The sequence below is a fragment of the Pipistrellus hanaki genome (assembly GCF_964339955.1).
Source record: "Pipistrellus hanaki genome assembly, chromosome: 10".
NCBI lineage: Eukaryota > Metazoa > Chordata > Mammalia > Chiroptera > Vespertilionidae > Pipistrellus > Pipistrellus hanaki.
Genome location: NC_140512.1, coordinates 18,538,271 through 18,565,284, shown reverse-complemented (window position 1 = coordinate 18,565,284; position 27,014 = coordinate 18,538,271). Strand labels below are relative to the sequence as shown.

The 27,014-nt window shown below is 41.2% G+C and overlaps 1 protein-coding gene across 5 annotated transcripts in view; it reads left to right on the top strand.

Annotated features, from left to right (window-relative positions):
• The window catches only part of GSAP (gamma-secretase activating protein), a 93,814-nt gene that overhangs the window by 15,179 nt on the left and 51,621 nt on the right, over positions 1–27,014 (top strand). For 2 of the 5 annotated variants that reach the window (XM_084897814.1, XM_084897813.1), the window contains exons 1-3: positions 7,466–7,855; positions 23,566–23,642; positions 25,292–25,348. In XM_084897814.1, the coding sequence (XP_084753940.1) occupies positions 7,750–7,855; positions 23,566–23,642; positions 25,292–25,348 (240 nt within the window). In that variant the 5' untranslated portion in view covers positions 7,466–7,749. Of the gene's footprint in view, positions 1–7,465; positions 7,856–7,903; positions 8,143–15,317; positions 15,367–23,565; positions 23,643–25,291; positions 25,349–27,014 lie in introns of those variants that run through there. The other 3 variants (XM_084897817.1, XM_084897816.1, XM_084897815.1) reach the window with 3 other exon arrangements.

The window sequence follows — 27,014 nt, the reverse complement described above, 5'->3', positions numbered from 1 at the left end:
AGTACACCCAATACAGAGAAACCCAGAAATCCAGCACAAAATGACTCCGATTTTCTTCTGTTCCACAGCATGCATTTCTGACCTCCCATCATGAAAACAAACAGCAAATGTTTGTGGATGTCCTGGACTAATGGTTCTCAAGGGTGGCTCCCCAGAACAGCAACATCAGCATCCCTAGAGGATTTGTTAGTTACGTCAATCAGAAACTCAGGGGGTGAAGCCAGTTTTAACAAGCCCTCCAGGAGGTTCCCATATGTAGGAAAGGGTGGCTCTTACAACTGGAATTTCGCAGGGTGGTGGGGACTGGGCAGGGCATCTTGTGGGCAGTATGAGCAGTGGCTGAGCTCATCACTCTGACTCATTAGGGGGTGCTCCTCTGTCTGAGCCAGCTCAGTACTTGTGTTTTGGGAGGAGACTTGTTCTCCTCTGGGATTAAGATTTCATTTCAGATAAATGTTCTACTGGGAGGTATTTTGACCTGTGGTTAATGCCGTATGCCATGATAGAGCTTTCCTTTGCTCTTATAACATTCCTTTGCGGAGCTGAAGGAGGGGCCTAAGATGGAGAGAAAAGAGACAAGAGGGCCTGGAATAGGTTTGACCCCCATCATTACCATTTCTCATCTCTGCTACCTTCTCCTACTATTCTTTTCTCCGTTTCCTCCTGACCTCCCTGTGTCCAGCATGCTCTCCAGCGACCACTGGGAGAGATGACAGAATGAAGGTGACCTATGTGCTAGAGATGGTGCAGAGAGAGGACACCCGGGACTAGTCTCCGACCTCACCCATTAGCCTGCAAGATTCTGATGCCAGTCAGAATTCTAATTGCGTCTGAGCTAACCATCACTGTCCTGTGTCCAGCCCCACTCCCCGCTCCCTCTCAGACAAAAAGCAATTCCTGGCAATGGCAGTGATCTTTCCCTTAACCAGGGGTTACTATGATGTATATCCCGATTTCAACTGTTGGTGACCTAGTTTCCAAATGGACCCCAGATCCCCACCCCAGTCCTGGTTGGAGGGTGGCTAGCAACGTGGCCCACTTTCCGAGGCCCAAGAGCATTCCAGTCCTGCTCACACATCCTGGCAGTCAGATCTGGGGGCTACTCATCCGTGGAATCAGTATTCCCTGCAGGAAACCTTCCCTGAGGAAGTTTTTGATCTTTGCAACATCAAAGAGAGACTGAGAGAGAGCAGGCAATTAATTTCCACTTACGGTTTAAAAGTATTAAGTAAAATATATGAAAGAGAGGAAACTGAGTGGACTCAACCACCTGAGACAACTGGGTCTTTATTTATTCTAATATTAATTTTTTAATGAGCTAATTATTCGGTGCACACTTCTAGCTTAAGCACAATGTTGATTTAATGAGAGTCCATATAATCAGTAAGCAGGGAAGTTAGGATTTTTCTAACACTGAAAGAAACCATGACTAAAACACTTTAAAGCAAAAATTAGCAGCATTGCTTGGATCGCAGAAGGTCTTAACTACCCCCAAGACCCCTCAGGCATTTATCTAGTGGTCTGTGGATACATCTACCATTTTCTTTTTGAGGAGAAATTAGAAAGTAGAACTGGACTGCTATTTTTTAAAAATTCCCTAATATTCCTTAATCCTCAATTCCATTTTCCTGGATTGCTTTGTAGAATGTGTCTTATCCTGCTATATGGGGTGTCTTTCACTGTTAACATTTTTGTTTCCATGGACACTAGATTTGCAATATTCCCCCTAACCCTCTCTTTACAAATGGATAGGGGTTGACGAGTGGATACCTTATTTATTTATTTAAAAATATATTTTATTAATTTTTTTTACAGAGAGGAGGGGAGAGGAATAGAGAGTTAGAAACATCGATCAGCTGCCTCCTGCACACTTCCTACTGGGGATGTGACTGCAACCAAGGTACATGCCCTTGACTGGAATTAAACCTGGGACCCTTCAGTTCGTAGGCCGATGCTCTAACCACTGAGAAACTGGTTCGGATTGGATATCTTTTTTAGAGTATCTTATTGTTACTATAGGTAACAATAATCCTAGAACTGTTTATAACTGAAAGGACTTTGGGGGCCATAGTGCAACTTCTTTTATTTTATGAACAAATACCCAAGTCCAGAAGATTTGAGTGCCTTGCCCAAGGTCACAGAGCAACTTGATGAAAGGGTTGTGACAAGAATTCAGGCTTTTTAACTATCAGTCAAGTACTGAATACAATGTTCTTTTGCCTTGCTGGTTGGTCCCAAACCAGTTAGGGCCAGGTCATTTTTAAAGAAAAATTCTGGGATGGAGGTGGTAAGCTCAAAATTTGGAAAAGATTTGTGTCTTTCTTTCTTTCTTTCTTTCTTTCTTTCTTTCTTTCTTTCTTTCTTTCTTTCTCTCTCTCTCTCTCTCTCTCTCTCTCTCTCTCTCTCTCTCTCTTTCTTTCTTTCTTTCTTTCTTTTTAAAATATATTTTATTGATTTTACACAGAGAAGAATTGAGAGGGATAGAGAGTTATTAATGTTGATGAGAGAGAAACATCGACCAGCTGCCTCCTGCACACCCCCTACTGGGGATGTGCCCGCAACCAAGGTACATGCCCTTGACCGGAATCAAATCTAGGACCTTCCCGTCCGCAGACCGACGCTCTATCCATTGAGCCAAACTGGTTTCGGCTTCTTTTCTTTTTTTAATACTTGAAATTCTTTACCCTCTTGAGGCTGAGCTGAGCGGTTGGCCAACCTGGTGTCGGTGTCAGGCTTTTTCTTAAGCGATGAGGTTTTGATATTATCAATGAGCACCCAGGCAGAGAACTGTACTATCTAGTCCCAGGAGTGGACACAGATTAGATGGGCATTTGGAAAGCTGGAGGCCTTGTAGGGAAAGGTGACACATTACAGGATTCAGGCTGACATTACTATTAAGTATTCTGATAGTATCCTGATTCCATCTATGCAGGAGAGAGATCTCTTTCCCACTGGCTCTAATTTGTCTTCATAGTTCCTCTTTCAGCAGACCTGAGACCAGTCTTGACTAAAATGACATAGATACAGGTCATCTTTTTTTTTCTTAGTACATTTTATTTTTTTTACAGAGAGGAAGGGAGAGGGATAGAGAGCTAGAAACATCGATAAGAGAGAAACATCAATTAGCTGCCTCCTGCACACTCCCTACTGGTTATGTGCCTGCAACCAAGGTGCATGCCCTTGACTGGAATCGAACCTGGGACCCTTGAGTCCGCAGGCCGACTTGAGTCCCAAACCAGTTAGGGCCAGGTCATCTTTTTAAAGAAAAATTCTGGGATGGAGGTGGTAAGCTCAAAATTTGGAAAAGATTTGTATTTTTGAGAATGAAGAAAGTGTAAATTAAATACTTCCAAAATTAAATGAACATGTGGGAGAACACTCATGGAACCCTCAATAATAATTTTTAAAAATCACCTATAAATCTCAAAACTCCCACAATTTAAATTATTTCTAGAAAACAATAGGTTTTAAGAGGACTGATGTATAGCCATTTTGGTGATTAACTGCTTATATCTTTAAAAAATATATACATACATATATGTGTGTGTGTGTGTGTGTGTGTGTGTGTGTGTTTATTGGTTTTAGAGAGGAAGGGAGAGGGAGAGAGAGCTTAGAAACATCAATGATGAGAGAGAATCACTGATTAGCTGCCTCCTGCATGCCCCCAAATGGGGATCGAGCCTACAACCTGGGCATGTGCCCTGATCCAGAATCGAACTGGTTCATGGGGTTGATGATCAACCACTGAGTCACACCGACTGGGCATATCCTCTTTTGTTTTAAAACATTTTTTTTTAGTTACAGTTGTCATTCAATATTAGTTTCAAGTGGACAGCAGAGTGGTTAGACACTTATATAACTTACAAAGTGACCTTTCCCCTCTTCCACCCCCATGAGTCTAGTACCCACCTGGCACCATACATAGTTATTACAATATTATTTATCATATTCCCTATTATGTACTTTATATCCCCATAAATATTCTGTAAGTGCTCTTAGATCCTGTTTTGAATGTGCTGGGCTGGGCTGGTTTCTATTTCTCTAAACTAGTCTATATTATTAGAATGCACACAGAGAAAGGTTCAGAGGCTTGTGGCACAGTAAAATCTTTTTCAATAAGATTTTCTATTATATGGATATATTTTTTAATCCCTCAGGTCAAATCATGTTCCCTTTGTATATTGTGATTCACGGTAGATAAAAAAATAAATAAATAAATAAACAACCAGCACCGAAATTTATTTATTTATTTATTTATTTATTTTTCACCACCGAAATTTAAAAAGAAGCCACTTAACGAAGAAGAACATCTTAAGTAGCTAATGAGTCAGTGTGTATTCATAGAACTTTGATCAATGCTTGCAGGGACTATTTTATGTGAGAACAAAGACACCAGAGAGATAGGGGCCACTGGGAGGAAACGGGGAGGTGGGAGGAAACGGGTGGGCAGGCCACCATGGAACACTGGCACCAGGAAATTCCCAGCCATAACTACCAAAGCCAACGGGGAGGGAAAGCAGCTGGAAAAAAAAAAAAGTTAGAACCAAAACAGGTGAAAAAGACAGGAAAGGCAATGTTCTTAGCAAGGAATGATACCTCTCATTTTAAATCACCTACAACACATTTTCAATGTACCATCTTCTCCAAGAAAAGAGCGTTCCCTGATTCAACAGCTGAAGGACAGCCTATCATTTCCCTTCCTCCCACAAGTGACCTTTGCCAGAGGGACACCAGAATCCCCTGAATTGGGACATGACATCATACAACAAAATATTTCATTTTAACCTAATGTGTTTTCCTGAGAGCGTTCGAAAGAGCCCACTAACCCAGGGCTTCCGAGATGGTAATTTATTTGCATGGTTTTTGTTTATTCAAAGCCCTAGATTGGCTGAGGCAGTCCCTCCAGGAATGGCCCCTCCGGAGCTCTGACAATAGGTCTTCTGTGGAGGGAGATGCTGGGAGAGCTGTCAGCATTTAGTATAGGCAGCTCTCAGGGAGAGCGGGAGCTGAGGGCCCAGCTGCCAAGATTTTAATGAATTGCTTCAGATATTCTCTCTCATGCCTTCCACTGTGTTTAGAAATCTGAAAGGGGGAAAAAAAATCATCGATGTGCAGAACACATGGCGACTGGACATTAAAAACCTGCCCCCCACACAGATATCGGTTTTAGCTTTCTCTTTAAATGGCTTAGGTACCCTTCATAAAATCCACAAAGAATTTCATGAAGTCCATGTGTGCATTTTTTTAATGAAAGTATTTATGCAATAGATACTATTTATTCCTTGCCATCGATTTTCCTATGAACTAAAGTCATGTGATAGCTTGGGGGGAAAACGTTTTAGTAATTTTCTCCCTCTAAGGCCAGTTAATGGAAGGTCCCTGTGAAGGTAAAAAGATAGTTACTTAACAGCTGAAAATGTAATTTTCCCATCATGTTTCTCCTTTTATTTTCAGTCAATGTTGGAGAATTTACTTCAGAGCTTAAGGTTAATAAATTCAGTAACTGTAAGTTTGCAGTAGAGGAGGAAAATACAATCTAATTTAAAGAGCTTGTATCTTCTGGTCATTCAGCGTTTTAAATAAAACCCACCCATGTCACTATTCAAAGTTCATTCTTAGCAGGATCAGAGATGATTGTGTCTTTCATGGGGAAAAAGTTTATGAGGCTTCGGAAACACCAGTCATTCAGATAACAATTATGTTTTTAAAAATATTTTTCATCTTGAAACAATCACAAACTTATAGAAAAGTTGGAGTACAATACAAATAACTGTTTTTTGGAACCATTTGATAGTAATTGCTTATCTCCTATGTCATTATCCTCTAATACTTCAGTATGTATTTCCTATTAATAAGAACATTCTCCTGTATAAGCACAGGACAACAATCAAAATCAGGAAATGAACCCTGATACGTCACTGCCACCTAATCCTCAGATCCATTTAAGTTAATTCAGTTGAACCAGTAATGAATTTTTTAAAATATATATTTTTTTATTGATTTCAGAGAGGAAGGAAGAGGGAGAAAGATAGAAACATTAATGATGAGAGATAATCATTGACTGGCTGCCTCTGGCACACCCAACAGTGGGGATTGAGCCCACAACTCGGACATATGCCCTGACTGTGACCTCCTTGTTAATAGGCCAATGGTCAACCACTGAGCCATGCCAGATGGGCCCAATAATGAATTTTATAGCAAAAATATCCAGGGCATATGCAGCATTTTCCTGTCACAGTTCTTTAGTCTCCTTCTGTCTGGAACAGTTTTGCAGTCTTTCAATGGCTTTCATGACCTCGACACCTAAAAAGGTAACAATCCAGTTATTTTGTACAATATCCTTTAATTGTGTTTGTCTGATGTTTCCCCACGATTAGGTTAAGGCAGTAGTCTGCGAACTCAGTCAACAGAGCCAAATATCAACAGTTCAACGATTGAAATTTCTTTTGAGAGCCAAATTTTTTAAACTTAAACTTCTTCTTACGCCACTTCAAAATAGTCTCACAGGCCGTGGTATTTTGTGGAAGAGCCACACTCAAGGGGCCAAAGAGCTGCATGTGGCTCGCGAGCTCAGTTTGCCAACCATGGGGTTAAGGTGATCATTTTTGGAGTTCTGGGTGAAAGGCTAGAAGGTTTCAGTAAAGCGCAGGCACTTTATTCTGCGGTGGACAGCTGCGACTCATGGTCTCTGCATAGGGATGGGAGGGCAGCTTTGTTTTAGGGTGAATGCTAACCTGGTGTTGATGTTCAGGAGGGTTTGGAGCGGGCGGTAGACTTAGGATGCTGTGGGCAGGAACGAAAAGAAAGCTGTGAGGAGATTCAGAAAACACTGGCTGTCGTTGTGATGCTGGGGGTGAGGAGGTGCCCCCACAAGAATGAGAGCACCTTTTGAAAGGCCAATTGCAGAGAGTCCTAAACAATTCAGCTCCCCGGAAGCCACTGGTGGGAAGGAAACCCATACACTGACAGAGGACCTGACTATTTTAAGCTGCAAACCCTTTCTGGAATCTCCATGATCTCTCTTAAATAGAAGCATCCTATTCACATGATTCCTGCTGCTACTTTCTATCTACATACTACTCATAAGGCATTACTATCCTGAAACTGGGTCCAACAGGCCCCCAATGCGGTCCACTTCTGCCCTTGCCATGAACTTGAATCTTCTCAGGAGACCCAGCTACTAACACTTCTAGCCTTAGCGGGTTCCAAACTTCCCTGCAAAGTGGAATCACCAGGAGATGAGAGAGAGAGAGAGAGAGAAAGAGAGAGAGAGAGAGAGAGAGAGAGAGAGAGAGAGAGAGAGAGAGAGAGAGAGAGAGAGAGAGAAAGAGAAAAGGGGAGGGAAGAGGAGGAGGGGAGGGGGGAAAGGAAAGAGAAAGGGAAAGAGAAATAGAAGCCTGACGCCCACACCTGATGTGCAACAGTTTGCAAACCATTGGTTTAACCACATCTCCTCCAAAGCCCTTAAAACCCCCCATATCCACAGCCCTTTCTGTGCGTCGCCCACAAGGAGGGCGCACCTTGAGGTTCCCGGGCGCCTCGGCCCCTGTCCCTGGCCCGGCGTGTCCAGCGCGCAGCCCGGGCCTGGGCCTGGGCCGGAGGAGGCGGCGCTCGGGCTGCTCGCCGGGACCGGCAGAACCGAAAGCTGCGGGCCGGGGGGCGGGGAGAGGAAGGAGGGGCGGGCGCAGGGCGAGAGGGCCCGGGTGCGAACCCAGGGCCGGGAATGCCCGCGGCCGCGTCCTCCGGGCCATGGCGCTCCGCCTGGCCACCCACTTCGATCCCGCGGAGGACGTGCTCCCGTGGCTGCGGGCGCCGCGGACGGCGGCGGGCGCCGGGGGCCCGGGCGGCGGCGCAGGTGCGGGCGGCGCGTCCGGGGGGCGGAGGGCGGGTGCGGGGAGCCGGCTGTTCATCCCGGGGGGCTCCCAGCTGGGGGGTGGGCCCCGATCAGACCGGAAGGGGGTGGGCAGCCGTGACCCCCGCCAACCTGGGAAGGTGAGCGCCCAGGGCATGAGCTCCCCTGGTTGGAGTCCAGCTGTGCCGCCCGCACCCCGAGCCCCCGGGGGGAAGGTAGGAGGGGCCGCCCCGGGGCTGCGTTTATTTTCCTGGAGGATCTTCCAGCCTCTGGCTAGCTCGTGGCCCACAGTAAGTCACCTTCAGCAGCTGCGGGGGGGTTGGAGGGGCGGAGATTGGGGCTGGGGGTACCCCAGCAGGATCTCCTCTGCGGAAGGCAGGCGCGCAGGAGCTGGGCTGAGGCTCCGCTCCCCGGCCCCGGGGCGCGGGGCGCGGGGCGCGGGGCGCGGGGCGCGGGGCGCGGGGCGCGGGGCGCGGGGCGCGGGGCGCGGGGCGGTTCCTTGCGCGCCACTCGCAGCTCCCCTGCCCGGGGAGGAAGGGTCATCCCCCTGGGGGTCTGGCCAGACTAGAGGCTCCTGGAAGTGCTTGCGTGTGAGGAGGAAAAGAACCACGCACACCTAGAAACTCAGATAACTACTGAACAGCCGCACGGTGTGTGCCCACGCGTGTGAGACGCGCTTCGGCATCGGCGTGAACAGGGCCGTGATTTAGGGGTCGGGCCGCTGTGGGTGTGAAGGGCCGGAGGGCGGGGGTGGGGGTCCGCCCCAGGCCGGGAGCCCTGGGCTGACAGCCGGCTCTGGTCCAAAGCGGCACCGAGCCCGCCGCCTGCAGCCCGGCGGCCTGGGACAGGCGGATGGATGCTCCATGGATGCTCAGGTCCCCTGCGCAGCTTCCTCAGGGGGGGATACGTCCCCGGCAGCTGAGGCTTCCTTCACTAAAAAAACCCCCTTTGTTTTGATTTCGATCAGAGAGTAAAACGTGACGTTTGAACCTTCCCAGCAGGGATCAATCAAAACTTTAAAGGGGAACTCTTTGATTTCCCACGTGGTGTGTGTGTGTGTGTGTGTGTGTGTGTGTGTGTGTGTAGCGTGCTGTATGCAGTGGTGCTTACGTTCAGCTTCACAAAAGTGAAACCCCTGGATCCAACCTGGTGCGTGTTTCTCAGTCTCCCCTGTTTTTCCTTAGATACTGTAGACTGCTGGAGGACATTTTTTTTTTGGAAGGACTCTCACATTACCCACATTTACAACTCCTTTCTCCTCAGACCTGGTGGGAGGTGTCAATCCTTACCTTATAGCTTCGCACTGTCCTGAGGCTTCCGTGGAACATCGGTAGGGTTCCTTGTCTTGGCCTACTGGCTGTTCGTTCCAAATAAGGAGTCATGTTTTTGTAGCTCAAGGCTTGAGTTTGACTACTGACTAGTGTCCTTATTAGCAAGACTTCTCCCTTTGGGAGAAACTTTAAAAAGTCACCTGAACATCTGAAAAGCTTTTGATGGTTTAACTTTTAAAAACACAGCAGGCAGCTCCAAGCCTGCTCTCCCCCTCAAAGCGGTCCTTTCTCTGAGCATCCACCTTACATTTCTAAATGGCAGATGTCTGCAAAGGAGAAGTGTGAAATGCCACAGTCATCTGCTTCCCTAATGTGTGTTGTGATTGAAAAATCTCTGTGTGAGCCAGTTAGATGTTGGCTTCCTTGTGTCTTTCACTCATCTGTGAAGACATAGAAATTGGGTATTGACATTCCACTAAACAACTGAAAGTTGGGTCCTCAGAAAGCAAACTTGCTAAAAATACCAGTTTTTAAAAAATATTGGCAGTTTTTTGCTGTTGCAGAGCACCTTAGCGAGACATTAGTGTGAAACGGACAGAAATGGTTACTACTGATAATTACCAGTGGGTGGTAGCTCAAACCCCGCCCCCCCCTCCCAGTTAATTTCTCGTCTGCTGTAATTTGTAGCACCAGCAGGAGAGTCTGGGATTCCATTTTATTTCTAGCACAGCTATTACTTCACACATTGTGCAAATTACTTTCCTTTCAAAGTCTCAGCTTTTCAAATGTAAATTGTGAATAATTAGACCATTGTAATGTCTCTTGCCTGTGCACTTGCTATCTAAATTTGGAGCCTTAAGATTTCTACAACAAATGCAATTGAAGATTTTATAGTGGTGCTTGGTAGCACTGGTGAAGTCTGACACATTCCTGGCAAAACAGCCAGGGTTAGCCTTGGAAATTCCCTCTTTTAATCAATCAGGAGTAGAGGAGTAAGGAGACCAGATTTGGTTACTGCATCTCCTGGTTCTGGGTTGAACTTGGGGAAAATGGGTTCTCTTGAAATAAATGAAGAAAATATTTGTTCTTTTAAAAATTAAGACAGTCATCCAAAACAATATTTTAACACATGTAAGCTATAAGTAGTAACAATAACAAAATAAAACAATACACCCACCTTCAAAACAGAACAATATCAAGATTTTGAGAGGCTCCTGTGTCCCCTATCTGATCCTTTTTCTCTCTCTAACCCTCATCTCCCAGAGATAATGACCATTTAAACGTTTATATTTTAACATCCCTTTGATCTTATTTATAGTTTTAATCCATATGTAATTTTCCCTAAAGAAAATATTGCCCGGGTTCTTACCCCAGCCTTACAAAGGGTTCAGCAATCTGGAAAAAGGGGCTGATGCATAGATTAAGAAGGAGTCCAAAGATGAAAGATAAAATTTTGAAAGGCATTGGGGGTCAGAGGATCTTCAGCTAAAGGAACTGAAGACTCCCTCCTTGTCTAAGGACCCCTTTGGGGAATAGCCTACAGCTGTTCAGGCCTTAGGCCAACAGGAGGCAATAAAATCCCCTGAGATGTCTGGCAGCAAACGATTATCCTATTCAGGTTTTGGGGAAGTGTCTTTTAGCCATTCCAACAGGTAAACTATATATGTGGCTCACCCTTGTTGAGCCACCAAGCTTCACCAACCTTTTGGTGAAACTCTTGTGTAATTATTACATGCTGGAATTGGTTCCTGGCAAATTATAATTTCATTTTGCTTGTTTGTGAATTTTAAACAAATGAAAGCATCCAATATGTATTCTTTTTTGCTTTTTCTTCTCAATATTATGAGGTTTATCTATGTTGACTGTTGTAGCATTAGGTCACTGCTGTAGCATTAGGTCATTAATGTTCACTGCTATATAGTATTCCATTGTGTGAAAATACAACAATATGGTGAACATGGAGTATACTGCTTAGATCCTCCTTTCAAGAAAGGTCTTGTCTCAGATGCTATGAGTGTGGTCAGTAGATAGTCATCAGCTGTCAGACCTTCAGGGCTTGCTCTGACAGAGGGCTGACTGGCCTTTTGGGTGTGGACTGCTTCTAATTAGGGTTTGAGGCCTGGTCATTTTGACTTAAAATAGGACAACTTTGACCATCCATTTCAGTTCTACAGGTTCCCCGGTGGAGGATCCTGAGGTTACCTAAAGCTAGTGTGCCTCCATTGCATCTCAACTTCTCCTTCCTCCTGAATGCTTTACCAGTGGTCGGCAAACTCATCAGTCGACAAAGCCAAATAGCAATAGTACAACGATTGAAATTTCTTTTGAGAGCCCAATTTTTTAAACTTAAACTTCTTCTAATGCCACTTCTTCAAAATAGACTCTCCCAGGCTGTGGTATTTTGTGGAAGGGCCACACTCAAGGGGCCAAAGAGTTGCATGTGGCTCGAGAGCCGCAGTTTGCCGACCACGGCTTTCATCCCACTTTACTAAGCATTCCCTAGAGAACATCCCGGATACAAAACCGTCTCAGAGTGCTTCCTCGAGAACCCATCTGCACTTAGTCTTCTTGTTGGTGACATCTTCGAGGTTTCTGGGATAGGCTGCCACACTGAGGGCTTTTGCTAACCTTGTGGATGCTGCTGCCTGGTGTACGGTGTGCAAGTTTCTACAGGCTGGATGTCTGACAGTGGAGTTGCCGAGTCATAGGCTCTGCACATCTTTTTTTCTTCCCAGGTAGTGCCAGATTACTTTCCAAAGTAGTTGAACTTATTAGTAACCCTATTTGTAGTACAGAAATGTTTTTGGTATTCTGTATCCTCACAAGTTCTTAATATTGCCATATTTTAGATTTTTATTTTTTGTCAAATGGGTGGGTCTACATATATTTTTTAAAAATATATTTTATTGATTTTTTTACAGAGAGGAAGAGAGAGGGATAGAGAGTTAGAAACATCGATGAGAGAGAATCATCAATCAGCTGCCTCTTGCACACCCCCTACTGGGGATGTACCCGCAACTAAGGTACATGCCCTTGACTGGAATCAAACCCGGGACCTTTCAGTCCACAGGCTGACACTCTATCCACTGAGCCAAACCAGTTTCGGCTGGATCTACATATTATTTAATTGTTGTATGAGGTTAAGTATCTATATAATTATTGGCCATTGGAGTTTCCTCTTTCATGAGATCCATGAGATGCCTGTCATTCTCATGTCCACTTTCTTATTGTGTGGTGTTTTTCTTCATATTTATTTTATATGAAGGGTTTTCTAAAAATGTATTCTGGATTCTAGTCCTTTTTTCATCATGTATGTAGCAAATATTTTCTCTCAATGTTACCTTTTTTTTTTTTTTAAGTTCATGATGGTGCCTTTGATAAACAATTAATTTCTGAGTTGAATTTATGAGTCTTTTCCTTTGTGGTTTATGCTTTTTGGGAATCTTTAAAAGAAATCCTCCCCTATTCAGTAGGCATGAAGACATTTTTACATTAACTTCTACTAGAGCTTTTCTCTTCATATTTTGTTTTAATCCATATGGTAATTTATGATGTAGGAATTCAGTTTTATTGTTTTTCCATGTTAGTAGCTAATTGTAGTAGAATCACTAACCAAATAGCCCTGCTACTTCTCAGGGACAGCAAAGCCCCTTCTGGCGCACATCCCGTTTCCACATAGACATGGGGCTCCTTTTCTGGCTTCTTAATCATTTTTGTTTTACTGTCCTTTTACCTTCCTAGTCTCCTTTTCTCATTTTCATACCCTTTTATTGCTTCTTAACAATGACTCTATCTTTGCCTTGTCTCATTTTATTCATAATATGACTTTTAAGTCATATACTGGTGTTTACCTCATAAGTTTAGGAATTATAATATCTGGTCATGTTGAGCCCGAGGACTTATGTGAATTAGGCAAACCAGCTTCAATTTTCTATGATTTATGACGTGCCAACACTTTTAATATCTAGGTACTCTCCTTTTCTTTAGTATGTTTACTTATGCATGCAAGTGTCTTAGCTATCAAAATGCTACATTTTTTTTTCTTCATGAGCACTGAGTATTCATGTAAGGTTACACCTCATTTCCTCATTTGAAATTGCTAAACTTCCTCCTCTGGACTTTCCGCTGATGAACTACTGGGAGAAGAGTCAGGATGAATAAGCAAAGAGGTTATTACATAGTTCTTTTACAAGGGTGTGCCTAAAACATGAGCAACTAATCCAGGGAAAGAGGGCTCTGATGGCTTAACGATGTGTGTTGAGACATTGGTCTCCAAATTTCCCAAAATGCCCAGTTTGTCTAATTCAAATGTTTTTGAGATGAGAACCTTATACATCATTGCAGGATTATTTAAACTGCAGTTATTGTTATCTAACAGACCCTTGAAGCTATTATTTTTATTATTTCTTTCAACTGTCTAATATGGTTACATTATAAGCTGGTTCTAGTTAAGCTATATAATGAATATTATTTAATACTAGAGGCCCAGTGCATGAAAATTCATGCACTGGACAGGGGGGGTCCCTCAGCCTGGCCTGCCCGGGAGCTCTCGGGCAGGAGGCGACCCAGTGATCAGGGGAAGGCGATGCCCCCATCACACCTCTGTTGCTGCCACTGCTGGCAGTGCAAGCCTTGGGCGGCCCTAGGCTACTGGGCAGCTGCCAACCAAGGCTTGCCTGCACCTCGGGCCAGCCCTGGGCAGCTGGGGGCCTGGGGGCTGCCATCTTGTGGCTGTGGGTACTGCCATCTTTGAGGGTGGGGCAGTCATTAGCATATTCACTCCTTATTGGCTGTGGGCTCTGCCATCTTTGCAACAACAAGAAGGTTAATTAGCATATCCCCTCTTTATTCAAAGGTGAGCAAAGTACACTCACAGTTGTTCATATGGAAAACAACACAATAATAATAAAAGAATAAACTCTATTTCATGTACTCACAACTGTAAACCTACTTTTGACCATTCCTGTATATAATATAATAAATACTGGGCACCCCCCAAAATGTATACACACTTTTAACAGCTGATTCTATTACATGTTGAAAAAGAAATATATTTTAATAAACATTGCCTTTATAATTATTCAAAGTGTGAGTACATTTTTTGGGGGACACCCTGTATATAGTTTAGTGGTTCTCAACTCTGGCTGCACACTAGAATCACCTGGGGAACTTAAAAAAAACGCGTACACAAGAGACGAGGCCCCTCACCAGCCTAATAAAATCAGAGTATTTTGGAATAGAGTTTGGGGATTAATGTTCTTTTAAAAGCTCTCATGATGATTCTAGTGCACAGCCAGTGTTGAGAACTAGAGGTTTAAAGAAATAAGCATATACCTGTACAATAAGCATATTGTGACCTGTACTTTTTGGAGAATATTTTTCTCCTAATTTTTTTTAGTGATTTGAAAGTAGATGTGCTCTTGCAAAGTAATTGGATTTTCTTAGCAAGATTTCTTGTCAAGGAGTTTCTTATCTTAGCTGAAACCTTTTAAGTGTACTTTGGAAAAAGTCTTTCATTATCTTTAAAATCTTGAAAGAAAAAAAAAACACACTTCTCAAAGTATTGACACATTGCATTCCAGAAGTTTTGAGTCATGTGCAGTGTGAAAAGAAACTCACTGAAATTCTCCTTAGATGTCTACAAAATCTACTGTAAAAGTATTTTTTTAGTAATTATCCATTTTCCCATTGTAAGCATGGTACAAGAAATTTAATTCATTCTCTTTACCATTTTCTAAGGTTTGAGTTTAGTCTTGCCACTTTTGTCCATGTATGATTACTGGCCAAGTATCTTAACCTTATTTAAACTCAATTGTTTTATCATTACAATAGACCTATAATACCTTACATAGTGTGGATGAAATAGAAATAAGTACTCCGGAACAGGGCGGAGCTTGAAGATGGCGACCGAACAGACGGACTTGTTCTGACCCCGGTCCCAAAACAGATAGAAGCAACATCTGAGTCGCTCAGGGAATGTTGATTAGCAGCTAAGGGGCAGCGGATCACTCTAGGAAGGTAAGGAAGTGTCCGCTGGACAATTTTTCCTGACCAAGCGGCCAGCACTCCCGACTTCTCCCGGAGCTCCGGGCTCAGCGCAAAGGCGGCGCCACCCTACCAGGAAGGGAGCAGCTTCTCTGAGGCCTGGAAAACCCACAGCCGAGGAGTCCATCGAGCACCTGTGGCGCCCCGATCGGAGCAAGCGGGTGGATTCAAGGAAGCTCTTCAACCACCCACAGAAAGGTCAGAGTCTGCGTGGCTAGGCTGAGAGTTCAGGCTGCGATAGCGCCATTGCTCCAGCGAGGCCCCGCCCCCAGAGCGGCCCTGAGCGCGCCACCAGGAGCGCCGCGAGGCCCGGCCCCAGTGCGGCCCTGAGCTCCACGGCCCCGGAGCGCCACGAGGCCCCCGGCCCCAGTGCGGCCCAGAGCACCGCGGCCCGGAGCGCCGCGAGGCCCCGCCCCCAGAGCGGCCCTGAGCGCGCCACCAGGAGCGCTGTGAGGCCCCGGCCCCAGAGCGGCCCAGAGCACCGCGGCCCGGAGCGCCGCGAGGCCCCGCCCCCAGAGCGGCCGTGGCCCCGCCTATATTGTAGCCCGGGAGAGCTGCGAGGGCCCGCCCCCAGAGAGAAAGAGGGCCAGAGCAACCAAAGTCTGGGAGGTCAAACCAGTAACACTGACACCTAAGGGCTGAACTACAAACTGCCTTTTTTTTTTTTTTTTCTTTTTTTTTTTTTCTTTTTTCTTTTTCTTTTTCTTTTAATTAATCAAAAATAAATAAATGGACACAAATAACTAAGATATAGCCTGCCTAAAATTAAGGACTACCTTACAAAACTGAGGTGCAGTGGAAAGCTGGGAACTGCAAGACTCTCTGATCCAAGAACCAGGCATACCAAATACAATAACAGAGGAAGTGATTGAACTCTACTGGACAATTTTATGCTAATTATACTATTCTTTATTTTATTTTCATTTTTTACATTTTTTATTTAATTTTCATTTTTTACATCTTTTACTTCAGAAACGATTTTTTTTCTTTTTTCCTTACTTGATTTTACCTTTTCAATTATTACATTTTTCAATCTCTATCTTCACTATTACTACTGCTATTTTGCAATTTTTTTTTCTTTTTCTTTTCCTCCCCAGTACCATTTTACTTCGTCTTTATTTTACATTGGGAGTAACCTTCATTCTATTTTAATCTCTACTATAGCATCATTCAACCCTATCTCAATTCGACCTTTACCCCATCACTCTCTTACTAAACTTTAACCTTTTAGTCTCCAGTTTATCCTATCCCTTTCCGGCTTTAGTTTTTCCTCTATTCTTTCTGTATACCCCCTGCTAAAGCTCTCACTATACTCATAGATCTAAGTTCCAACCCCTGATACAAGTGTATAAATATCACTCTCTGCACTATATTAACTAGTTAAAAAAAAAAAAAAAAAAAAACACAAAAAAGAAAACGGTTCTACTTTCTATCCTTTTCTCATTGTTTGAGTGAAGGTTGATTATTGTGAATATTGGTGCTTTTCAGTGAAATTGTTATGCTTATTCCAGTGTTGTTATTGTTGCTTTGTAATTTTTTTTAAATCCTCTGTTTTTGTTTGTTTCTTTGACTTCTGTATATCATAACCTTACTTAATAATAGTGGATATTGTATTGTAGTTTGTATTAATCTCCAAGTATTGTTACCGGCATTGGCTGGGCTCACTGGTTGATCTATGGCAATTTTCTCCACATATATATAGTTTGTTTCCCATTTTTTTAGTTTGCTTCTTCTCTCTCTCTCTCTCTCTCTCTCTCTCTCTCTCTCTCTCTCTTTCTCTCTCTCTCTTCTTTTTCTCCCTGTTTTCTAACTTCATTTTGTCATTACTTTATTTCTTCTTTGACTTTTTTTTTTTTTTAATTTTTCTTTATTTTATTTTTACCTTCCTTCCTTCCTTCTCTCCTATACCCTAATTTGCCTATCGCTAGGGGTTACCTTTATTAGAGGTTATTAATATTGTAAATACATTCCTGTTAAGTGCCTCTCGTGTTGTACATGGTAGTGTTGTATTTTGCACCTATAAATTAACGCAAGAGAAAGAACACCACATAACCAGACATCCTGAAAAGAGATACCATGGGAAGACAAAGAAACACCCCACAAATGAAAGAAAAGCAGGCATCACCAGAAAAGGAAGTAAACGAGCCAGAGGCAAGCAGCCTACCAGAGCAAGAGTTCAGAATAATGATTATTGGTTGGCTAAAAAGAATGGAAGAGAAATTTGACAATAACCAAGAAGAAATGAGGAAGAACCATCAGGAATTGAGGAAGAACCAAGAAGAAATGAAAAATGACATCGCTACCATGAAGAACTCAATAGAAAGCATCAAGAGTAGACTAGATGAAGCGGAAGACCGCATCAGTGAGCTAGAAGACAAGATGGAAAAAAATACCCAATTAGAGCAGCTTCTAGAAAAAAAGATTAAAAAGCAGGAGGAGAGCCTACGGGAGCTTTGGGACATTACAAAACAAAATAATATTCGAATAATAGGGGTTCCAGAAGGAAAGGAAACTGAGGTAGACGTGGAAAAAGTATTTCAAGAAATAATGACAGAAAACTTTCCTGAGATAGAGAAGAAAAAACCCACACAAATCCAAGATGCTCGCAGAGTCCCAAGCAAAATGAATCCCAGAAGACAGACGCCAAGGCACATTATAATTAAAGTGGCAAACAACAACGACAAAGTAAGAATCTTAAAAGCAGCCAGAGAGAGACAGAAAGTTACTTACAAAGGAACCCCCATCAGACTAGCAACTGATTTCTCAACAGAAACATATCAGGCCAGAAGGGAATGGGATGAAATATACAAAGTCATGCAAAGGAAGGGTTTGAATCCAAGAATACTGTACCCAGCAAGACTATCAATCAAAATTGAAGGGGAAATCAGGAGCTTCACAGACAAAAAAAGACTGAAGGAATTTATCTCCACCAAACCAGCAATGCAAGAAATGCTAAAGGGTCTACTGTAAAAATAAAGAAATAGGAATTGAAGAAGGAACATGGGTATAGAATAAAAATGCCATCAAATGAGTACCTATCAATAATAACCTTAAATGTAAATGGATTAAATGCTCCAATCAAAAGACATAGGGTGTCAGATTGGATAAGAAAACAAGACCCTTACATCTGTTGCCTACAAGAAACCCACCTCAGAAAAAAAGATGCACACAGACTGAGGGTGAAGGGATGGAAAAAAGTTTTCCAGGCAAATGGAAAGGAAAGAAAAGCTGGGGTAGCAATACTTATATCTGACAAATTAGATCTCAGAGTGAAGGACATAACAAGAGATAATGAAGGTCACTTCATAATACTAAAGGGTACAATCCAACAAGAAGAAATAACCCTGGTAAATATATATGCACCCAATACAGGAGCACCCAAATACATAAAAAAACTGCTGGAGGACATTAAGGGAGAGATTAATAGCAATACAATCATAGTAGGAGATTTTAATACCCCACTGTCACCCTTCGACAAATCATCTAAACAAAAAAGCAGCAAAGAAATATCAATCCTAAACGACTCACTAGACCAGATGGAATTAATTGACATCTTTAGAACATTCCACCCCAAAGCCACAGAATATACATTCTTCTCAAGTGCACATGGGACATTCTCAAAGATAGACCACATTTTGGGACATAGGCAGAGTCTATTCAAATTCAAGAAGATAGAAATCATATCAAGCATCTTCTCAGACCATAGTGGCATAAAACTGGAAATTAATTACAATAAAAATAATCCAAAGAAATCAAATACATGGAGACTAAACAACATGCTATTAAACAAGGACTGGGTTACCAGAGAAATCAAGGAAGAAATTAAAAACATCCTGGCAACAAATGACAATGAAAACACAACAATCCAAAATCTATGGGACACAGCAAAAGCAGTTTTGAGAGGGAAGTTCATATCCTTACAAGCCTATTGCAAAAAACTAGAAAAAATGGTAACAGATGAACTAACTCTACAACTCAAAGAGTTAGAAAAAGAGCAACAAGAAAAGCCCAGTGTAAGCAGAAGGAAGGAAATAACAAAAATCAGAGCACAGATAAATGACATAGAGACCAAAGAAACAATACATAAGATCAACAAAACCAAGAGCTGGTTCTTCGAAAGGATAAACAAGATTGATGGACCTCTAGCCAGGCTAACCAAGAAACAAAGAGAGAGGACCCAAATAAACAAAATCAGAAATGAAAGAGGTGAAATAACAACAGACCCCACCGAAATACAACAGATTGTTACAAAATACTACGAACAACTCTATTCCAACAAACTAAACAACCTGGAGGAAATGGACATATTCCTAGAAAAATACAAACTGCCAAAACTCAATCAGGAAGAATCTAAAAATCTCAATAGACCAGTGACGTGGGAAGAAATTGAAACCGTCATCAAAAAGCTTCCAGCAAACAAAAGCCCAGGGCCAGATGGCTTCACAGGAGAGTTTTACCAAACATTCAAGGAAGAACTAAAACCTATCCTCCTCAGACTATTCCAAAAAATCCAAGAGGAAGGAACACTTCCGAACTCCTTCTATGAAGCCAACATCACCCTAATACCAAAACCAGATAAAGACAACTCAATGAAAGAAAATTACAGGCCAATATCCCTCATGAACATAGATGCCAAAATCCTCAACAAAATTCTAGCAAATCGACTCCAGAAGAACATCACAAAGATCATACACCATGACCAAGTAGGATTTATTCCAGGAATGCAAGGATGGTACAATATCCGCAAATCAATAAACGTGATACATCACATAAACAAATTGAAAGATAAAAATCATATAGTCATATCAATTGACGCAGAAAAAGCATTTGACAAAATCCAACACCCTTTCCTGTTAAAAACTCTTAAAAAAGTGGGAGTACAAGGATCATACCTCAACATAATAAAAGCTATATATGATAAACCCACAGCCAACATTATACTCAATGGGCAAAAACTAAAACCATTCCCTCTAAGAACAGGAACAAGACAGGGATGCCCACTCTCGCCACTCCTGTTTGACATAGTTCTGGAAGTACTAGCCATTGCAATTAGACAAGAGGAGGAAATAAAAGGCATCCAAATTGGAAAAGAAGAAGTAAAGTTATCCTTATTTGCAGATGACATGATATTGTACATAAAAAACCCAAAAGACTCCATTAAAAAACTAATTGACTTAATAAATGAATTTGGCAACGTAGCAGGATATAAAATTAATGCCAAGAAATCCATGGCATTTCTATACACCAACAGTGAAACTACAGAAACAGAGGCTAAAAAAGCAATTCCATTCACCATCGCACCAAAAAAATTAAGATACCTAGGAATAAATTTAACTAAAGAAATAAAGGACCTATTTGCGGAAAACTACACGACACTGAAAAAAGAGATAGAGGAAGATGTAAGGAGATGGAAGAACATACCATGTTCATGGATTGGTAGGATCAACATCATCAAAATGTCCATACTTCCTAAAGCAATCTATAGGTTCAATGCACTCCCCATTAAAATACCAACGACATATTTCACTGACCTAGAAAGAACTCTCCAAAAGTTCATTTGGAACAATAAAAGACCCCGAATAGCCACAGCGATTCTGAGAAAGAAGAGTAAAGTAGGAGGGATCTCAATACCAGACTTCAAACTATACTACAAAGCCACTGTTCTCAAAACAGCCTGGTACTGGCACAAGAACAGACAAATAGATCAATGGAATAGAATTGAGAACCCAGATATCAACCCAAATCACTATGCTCAATTAATATTTGACAAAGGAGGCACGAATATACAATGGAGTCAAGACAGTCTCTTCAATAAATGGTGTTGGGAAAATTGGAAAGACACATGCAAAAGAATGAAACTAGATCACCAACTTACACCATTCACAAGGATAAACTCAAAATGGATACAGGACTTAAACATCAGACGGGAAACCATAAAAATACTAGAAGCATCCACAGGTAGCAAAATCTCAGACGTATGCCAAAATAACTTCTTCACTGATACGGCCCCTAGGGCAATGGAAGCTAAAGAGAAAATAAACAAATGGGACTACTTCAAAATAAAAAGCTTTTTTACAGCAAAAGAAACCATCAATAAAACAACAAGAAAGCCCACGGTGTGGGAGATCATATTTGCAAATATTACCACTGATAAAGGTTTAATCTCCAACATTTACAGACAGCTTATACAACTAAATAAAAGGAAGATGAATGATCCAATTAAAAAATGGGCAATGGACCTAAACAGAATATTTTCAAAAGAAGACAGAAGGAAGGCCAAAAGGCACATGAAAACATGCTCAAAGTCACTAAGTATCCGAGAGGTGCAAATCAAAACAACAATGCGGTACCATCTCACACCTGTCAGAATGGCCAACATCAACAAATCAACAAACGACAAGTGTTGGCGAGGTTGCGGAGAAAAAGGAACTCTCGTGCACTGCTGGTGGGAATGCAGACTGGTGCAACCACTGTGGAGAACAGTGTGGAGTTTCCTCAAAAAACTGAAAATGGAACTCCCATTTGACCCAGTAATCCCACTTCTAGGAATATATCCCAAGAAACTAGAAACACCAATCAGAAAGGATATATGCACCCCTATGTTCATAGCAGCACAATCTACAATAGCCAGAATTTGGAAACAGCCTAGGTGCCCGTCAGCAGATGATTGGATCCAAAAACTATGGTACATCTACACAATGGAATACTATGCTGCCATAAAGAAGAAGGAATTCTCATCATTTGCAGCAACCTGGATGGAATTGGAGAGCATCATGCTGAGTGAAATAAGCCAATCAACGAAAGAGAAACACCACATGACCTCACACATCGGTGGATGATAAAGATCTTTATAAACTGATGAACCAAGAGACAGATATAGAGAAAGTAAAGCAACAGGCAGACTGTCAAATTACAGTGGGGAGGGTAGGGATATCAGGGGGAGATAATAGATCAACCGAAGGACTTGTATAAATGCATATAAGTACAACCAATGGACATAAAACTATGGGGAGGGAGGGGATGTGTGGGAGGGAGGGAGGGGGGCAATAAAAAAAAAAATCAAGAAAATATGTAAAAAATAAATAAATAAATAAATAAATAAATTAAAAAAAAAAAAAAAAAAAAGCAAAGGGAAAAAAAAAAAAAAAAAAAAAAAAAAAAAAAAAAAAAAAGAAATAAGTACTCCGAAAATTGTGAAGTGCTATTGAGGAGCAATCTGATTGAATCATGTTATTCTTCTAAGAGACCAAGTGATTATGCTTATTTTTATTTTTAATCCTTACCCCAAGATATTCTTCCAATTGACTTTTAGAGAGAGTGGAAGGGAGGGAAGAGTGGGGAAGGAAGAGAGAGAGAGAGAGAGAAACATCAATGTGAAAGAGACACACGGAATGGTGGCCTCCCCCATGTGGTCCTGGTCAGGTCATAGGGGATTGAACCTGCTGAGTTTCTGACAGGTTAATCCACCAGGAAGCTATAACAGTTCTACATTTCTATACCCCTAATGAATGACATACATAAGACAAAAGCTAATAGTGCTTAAAATTGATTCAAGTATGACATACATGCAGAAAGATACACAGGACAAGAGTGTACAGCTCAGTGAGCTATTACAAAGTGAGCAAATCAGTATACCCACCGTATACAACATGCCAGCACCTCAGAGAGCTCCTGATATACCTCCCAATCATTGTTCCTTTCCTCTTCCCTAAAGGTCACTACTATTCTGACCTCTCATTCAATAGATTAGCTTTGCTTGTTTTTAAACTTTATATAATGGAGTCATCAGTATGTATTCTTTGTACTTGGCTTTTCACTAATACACACACACACACACACACACACACACACTAGAGGCCTGGTGCACAAAATTCATGCACAGGGTGGGGGGGGGGCGGGTCTCTCAGCTTGGCTTGCACCCTCTCCAATCCAGGACCCCTCAGGGGATGTCCAACTGCCCGGATTGGGCCTAAAATGACAGTTGGACATTCCTCTTGAAATCCAGGAAATCCAGGATGTCTGGCTCCTAACCGCTTGCCTGCTGGCCTGCCTGATCACCTTTAACCACTCTGCCTGCCTGCCTAATCACCCCCAATCGATTCTGCCTGCTGCCTGATCGCCCCTACCCACCTCTTCAGGCTACCTGATCTTGCCCTTAACTGCTTGCTCCCCCGTGCCAGACTGATCTCACCCCTAATTGTGCTCCCCTGCCTGATGGCCCCTAACCATCTCTGCCTTGGCCCCCACCACCTTGGCTTTGTCTGGAAGGATGTTGGACTTTTGGAAAACATCTGTTCGATCCGTTCTAATTAGCATATCACCCTTTTATTAGTATAGATTTGTTAGATATGTTCTTAAAGATCTCCTAAGTACTAACTTGTTATTATTATCTTTCAGGTGTTTTAGAAAATAATTATGAGAGCTTACGTGTATTAAATGTTGAAAGAAATGGAAATATAATCTATACCTATAAGGTATGTCTCTATCTCTCTTTTTTATTGTGGTAAAATATATATACCATAAAATTAAGTATTATATTAACCATTTGTAGTCTCTTTTTAAAATTTTATGCTCTATTTTATTGAGGGATAACAAATATTTCTTATTGATATTTAATATTTAATATATCACTTTTTATTTTTGGAGATTTAATTGGGTGATTTAAATTCAATCTTCTCTTTTTTAAATAAAATAAAACTGTGCATAATGTCTGATATAGTACTCAGTTTTTTTTAATAAATGGAAATTCCATTTTCTAGAGAAAAAGTGCCCAGTAGAAAATGTTTAAACCCAATTAATATGTTAAATTTTTATCTTTGAGGAAATATAAAATATAATTGTTCTACATCATCTATTCAGAGTTAGATGTGCTCAGACTTTTGAGCTTTTATTATTTAACAATATATTTTCTGTCTTTTAAAAAAATATATATATTTTATTGATTTTTTTTCAGAGAGGAAGGGAGAGGAATAGAGAGTTAGAAACATCAATGAGAGAGTAACATTGATCAGCTGCTTCCTGCACACTGCCTACTGGGTATGTGCCCACAACCAAGTTACATGCCCTTAACCGGAACTAAACTTGGGACTCTTGAGTCTGCAGGCCAACACTCTATCCACTGAGGTTAGGGCTGTTTTTCTTTTTTTAAATCCTCACTTGAGGACATACTTAGATAGAGTAAGGGATAGAGAGAGAAAAAGAGAGGAGTGGGGAGAGAAACATCCATTGGTTGACTTCTGTACATGTCCCAACCAGGGATTGAACCTGCAACCCAGATATGTGCCCTGACCGGGAATCAAACAGGCAGCCTTTTGGTGTATATAGGACATTGCTCAACTAACTGAACCACTCAGCTGGGCAACAATGCATTTTCAAAGTTAAGTGTTCTAAGGAAAGAAAAAAAATTTTTAAAATATATTTTTTATTGATTTCAGAGAGGAAGGAAAAAAAGTGAGAGAGATAGAAACATAAATGCTGAGAGAATCATTGATTGGCTGCCTCCTTCATGCCCCACACTGGGGATCTAGCCCACAACCCAGGCATGTGCCCTGACTGGGAATCAAACCTGTAACCTCTTGGTTCCTGGGTTGACATTCAACCACTGAGCCATCCCCCAGCTAGGCTAAGGAAAGAATATTTAACTATAGTATAGTAGAGAAACATGAAAGAATAATTTCAGTGGCCAGTTGCTTTGCACAGTTATATCACTGTACATTTTTTTTTTGCTTAAAAAGTTATTATTTTAAGTTGTATCTGTAAGCATGCTGCATTTAAGAAACCGTATGATTTAAATGTTTTCCTTATAAAAATATCATAGCCTTGATATAGCAACTCCCAATATTCATTATATATATTTTCTTAAATAAATAGAAGTACAAAGAGATTCACCCCTTCGTCATGCTCAGTCCTGCTAGACAGTGTGCCCCAAATGCACTGAGCTGTCCACTCTCAATCCGTTTTACCCTTTGAGCCCAGATGAGGAGCTGAAATAGGTTCTGCCCCTTTAGAGTGCTAGTTGCCAATGTTGATTGCCTTCTTGCAGTTTTGTTTTAAAACCTGTAACATCCTAACTTTCTAAACAATGACATTTACTAAACATCTATTGATAATTACATTTTTTTAGGATGATAAGGGAAATGTCGTCTTTGGATTATATGATTGCCAAACCAGACAAAATGAGGTAAAAATCACCGTTGATTATGAATTACTCATTGGTTACTTTACTGGTTTTAGAGTTTTCCTTCTTTCTGTCCCCTTTTTCTAGATTCATATTCTCATTTTATTTTCTAAAATTTTAGTTTTTATTTCTTTTCCTGTCTTTTCTCCATTTTACCCTTTCTTAGCACCTCTCTCTCTCTCTCTCTCTCTCTCTCCCTCTCTCTCACTTTTTAAGTGCAAAGTTTTTCGGACCAAAACATTAGCTGAACTCAGTCCTTTGAGATTTAAGCTAAATTGGCTCAAGCCAGTTATGTGCCCTCTTCAATATTTGTGTGCCCTTAAAAGTTCAGCATCTCACAGTGACCTCTAGCTCTGAGTTCTGCTTCTGTTTAACCTTCACTTATCTCGCTTTTCAAAGATCCAGGTGTAGAACCTAGTCTGCTTTTTTCAAATTTTCCCCAAGCCACCCACATAAGGCATTAGATAATGTGATAACGCTTGTCTAATTTTGGGGGCAAATGGGAGGAAGTCATTTTGTGCCTATATAAACACGATTTACAACTGTTAAGGGATTAAGAAGTCTAAAAATGTACAAGGGCACAAAAGCTTCCCCAAAACATTGCTACATGAACAAGACAAGTTGCCAGGTTAATACATTCCACTTATGTTTTAAAAAACTGCAAGAAAACTATGCTACACATGTGCATAAATATATGTTAAAAACTCATTTTAAAAACTCCAGAATGCTAAAGAGCAAATTACCATCATGTTTCATTTTAGAAGAGAGTTAGGATTGAGTTGAGCATAATGGAGAGAGAGCTTTGACTTTTTATTTGGTAGTGTTTGCATGTTTTAAATATGGAGATTATGCTCATGCTATTTTATAATTAGAAGGATAAAAGACTAAACATTAAGTGTATACATCCATGATTCTTCTTATTTGTCAATTAGAATTCCTCAATTAGAGCAAGAGTCAAAGGAAACCAAACATTCTCACATGAATTCAGAGCCTTCTTATTCTTAGTTCTTATTCAAAGTTTTCAAAGTTCATTTTCTGTAATTTAGTGTGTTCTGACTTCCCCCAATTTTTTTTTTTTTTTTTTTTTTTTAAACAACTCTGGCCATAGGATTCTAGTGTGTTCTCAGGGATTTTTTTCCCCTGAGGTACTAATTCCTTTCTTAATACTTCTACTATTTATTGTTTCTCTTAACCCATTCTCCTCTGACATCTAAGACTCTTTATCTTCTTTATCCTCTGAGTGTACTTTATAAGTTTACCCAATATAAGTAATTGTCTCCAGTTCCTCAGTCTGTGCCTCACATCCTTCTTCTGAGGGACCATTTTCATTTTCTTTAATATTCAAGGAACTGGAACAAATGCTTGCAAAATTTCAAACAGCAGCAAAACAATAAAAATTAAGATTAAATTAAGGTAGATTACTTTGCCAAAGCACTAAATACAAGAGTCCTAAAAGAGATGTACTTGTGACAGTCTCTTAGACATGGCTAGTTATGTCATGTTATATAATTTGATTAAAACTTTACTTGCCTCAATAAATTTAATAACTAACATTTGAGTGCTTGTGTATGGCAAACATTGTATTAAGTGCTTCATATGGATTATCTCCTTTGATCCTTCTAACAATTTCATAAGATAGGGATTATGATTCTTATTTTACTGATGTGCG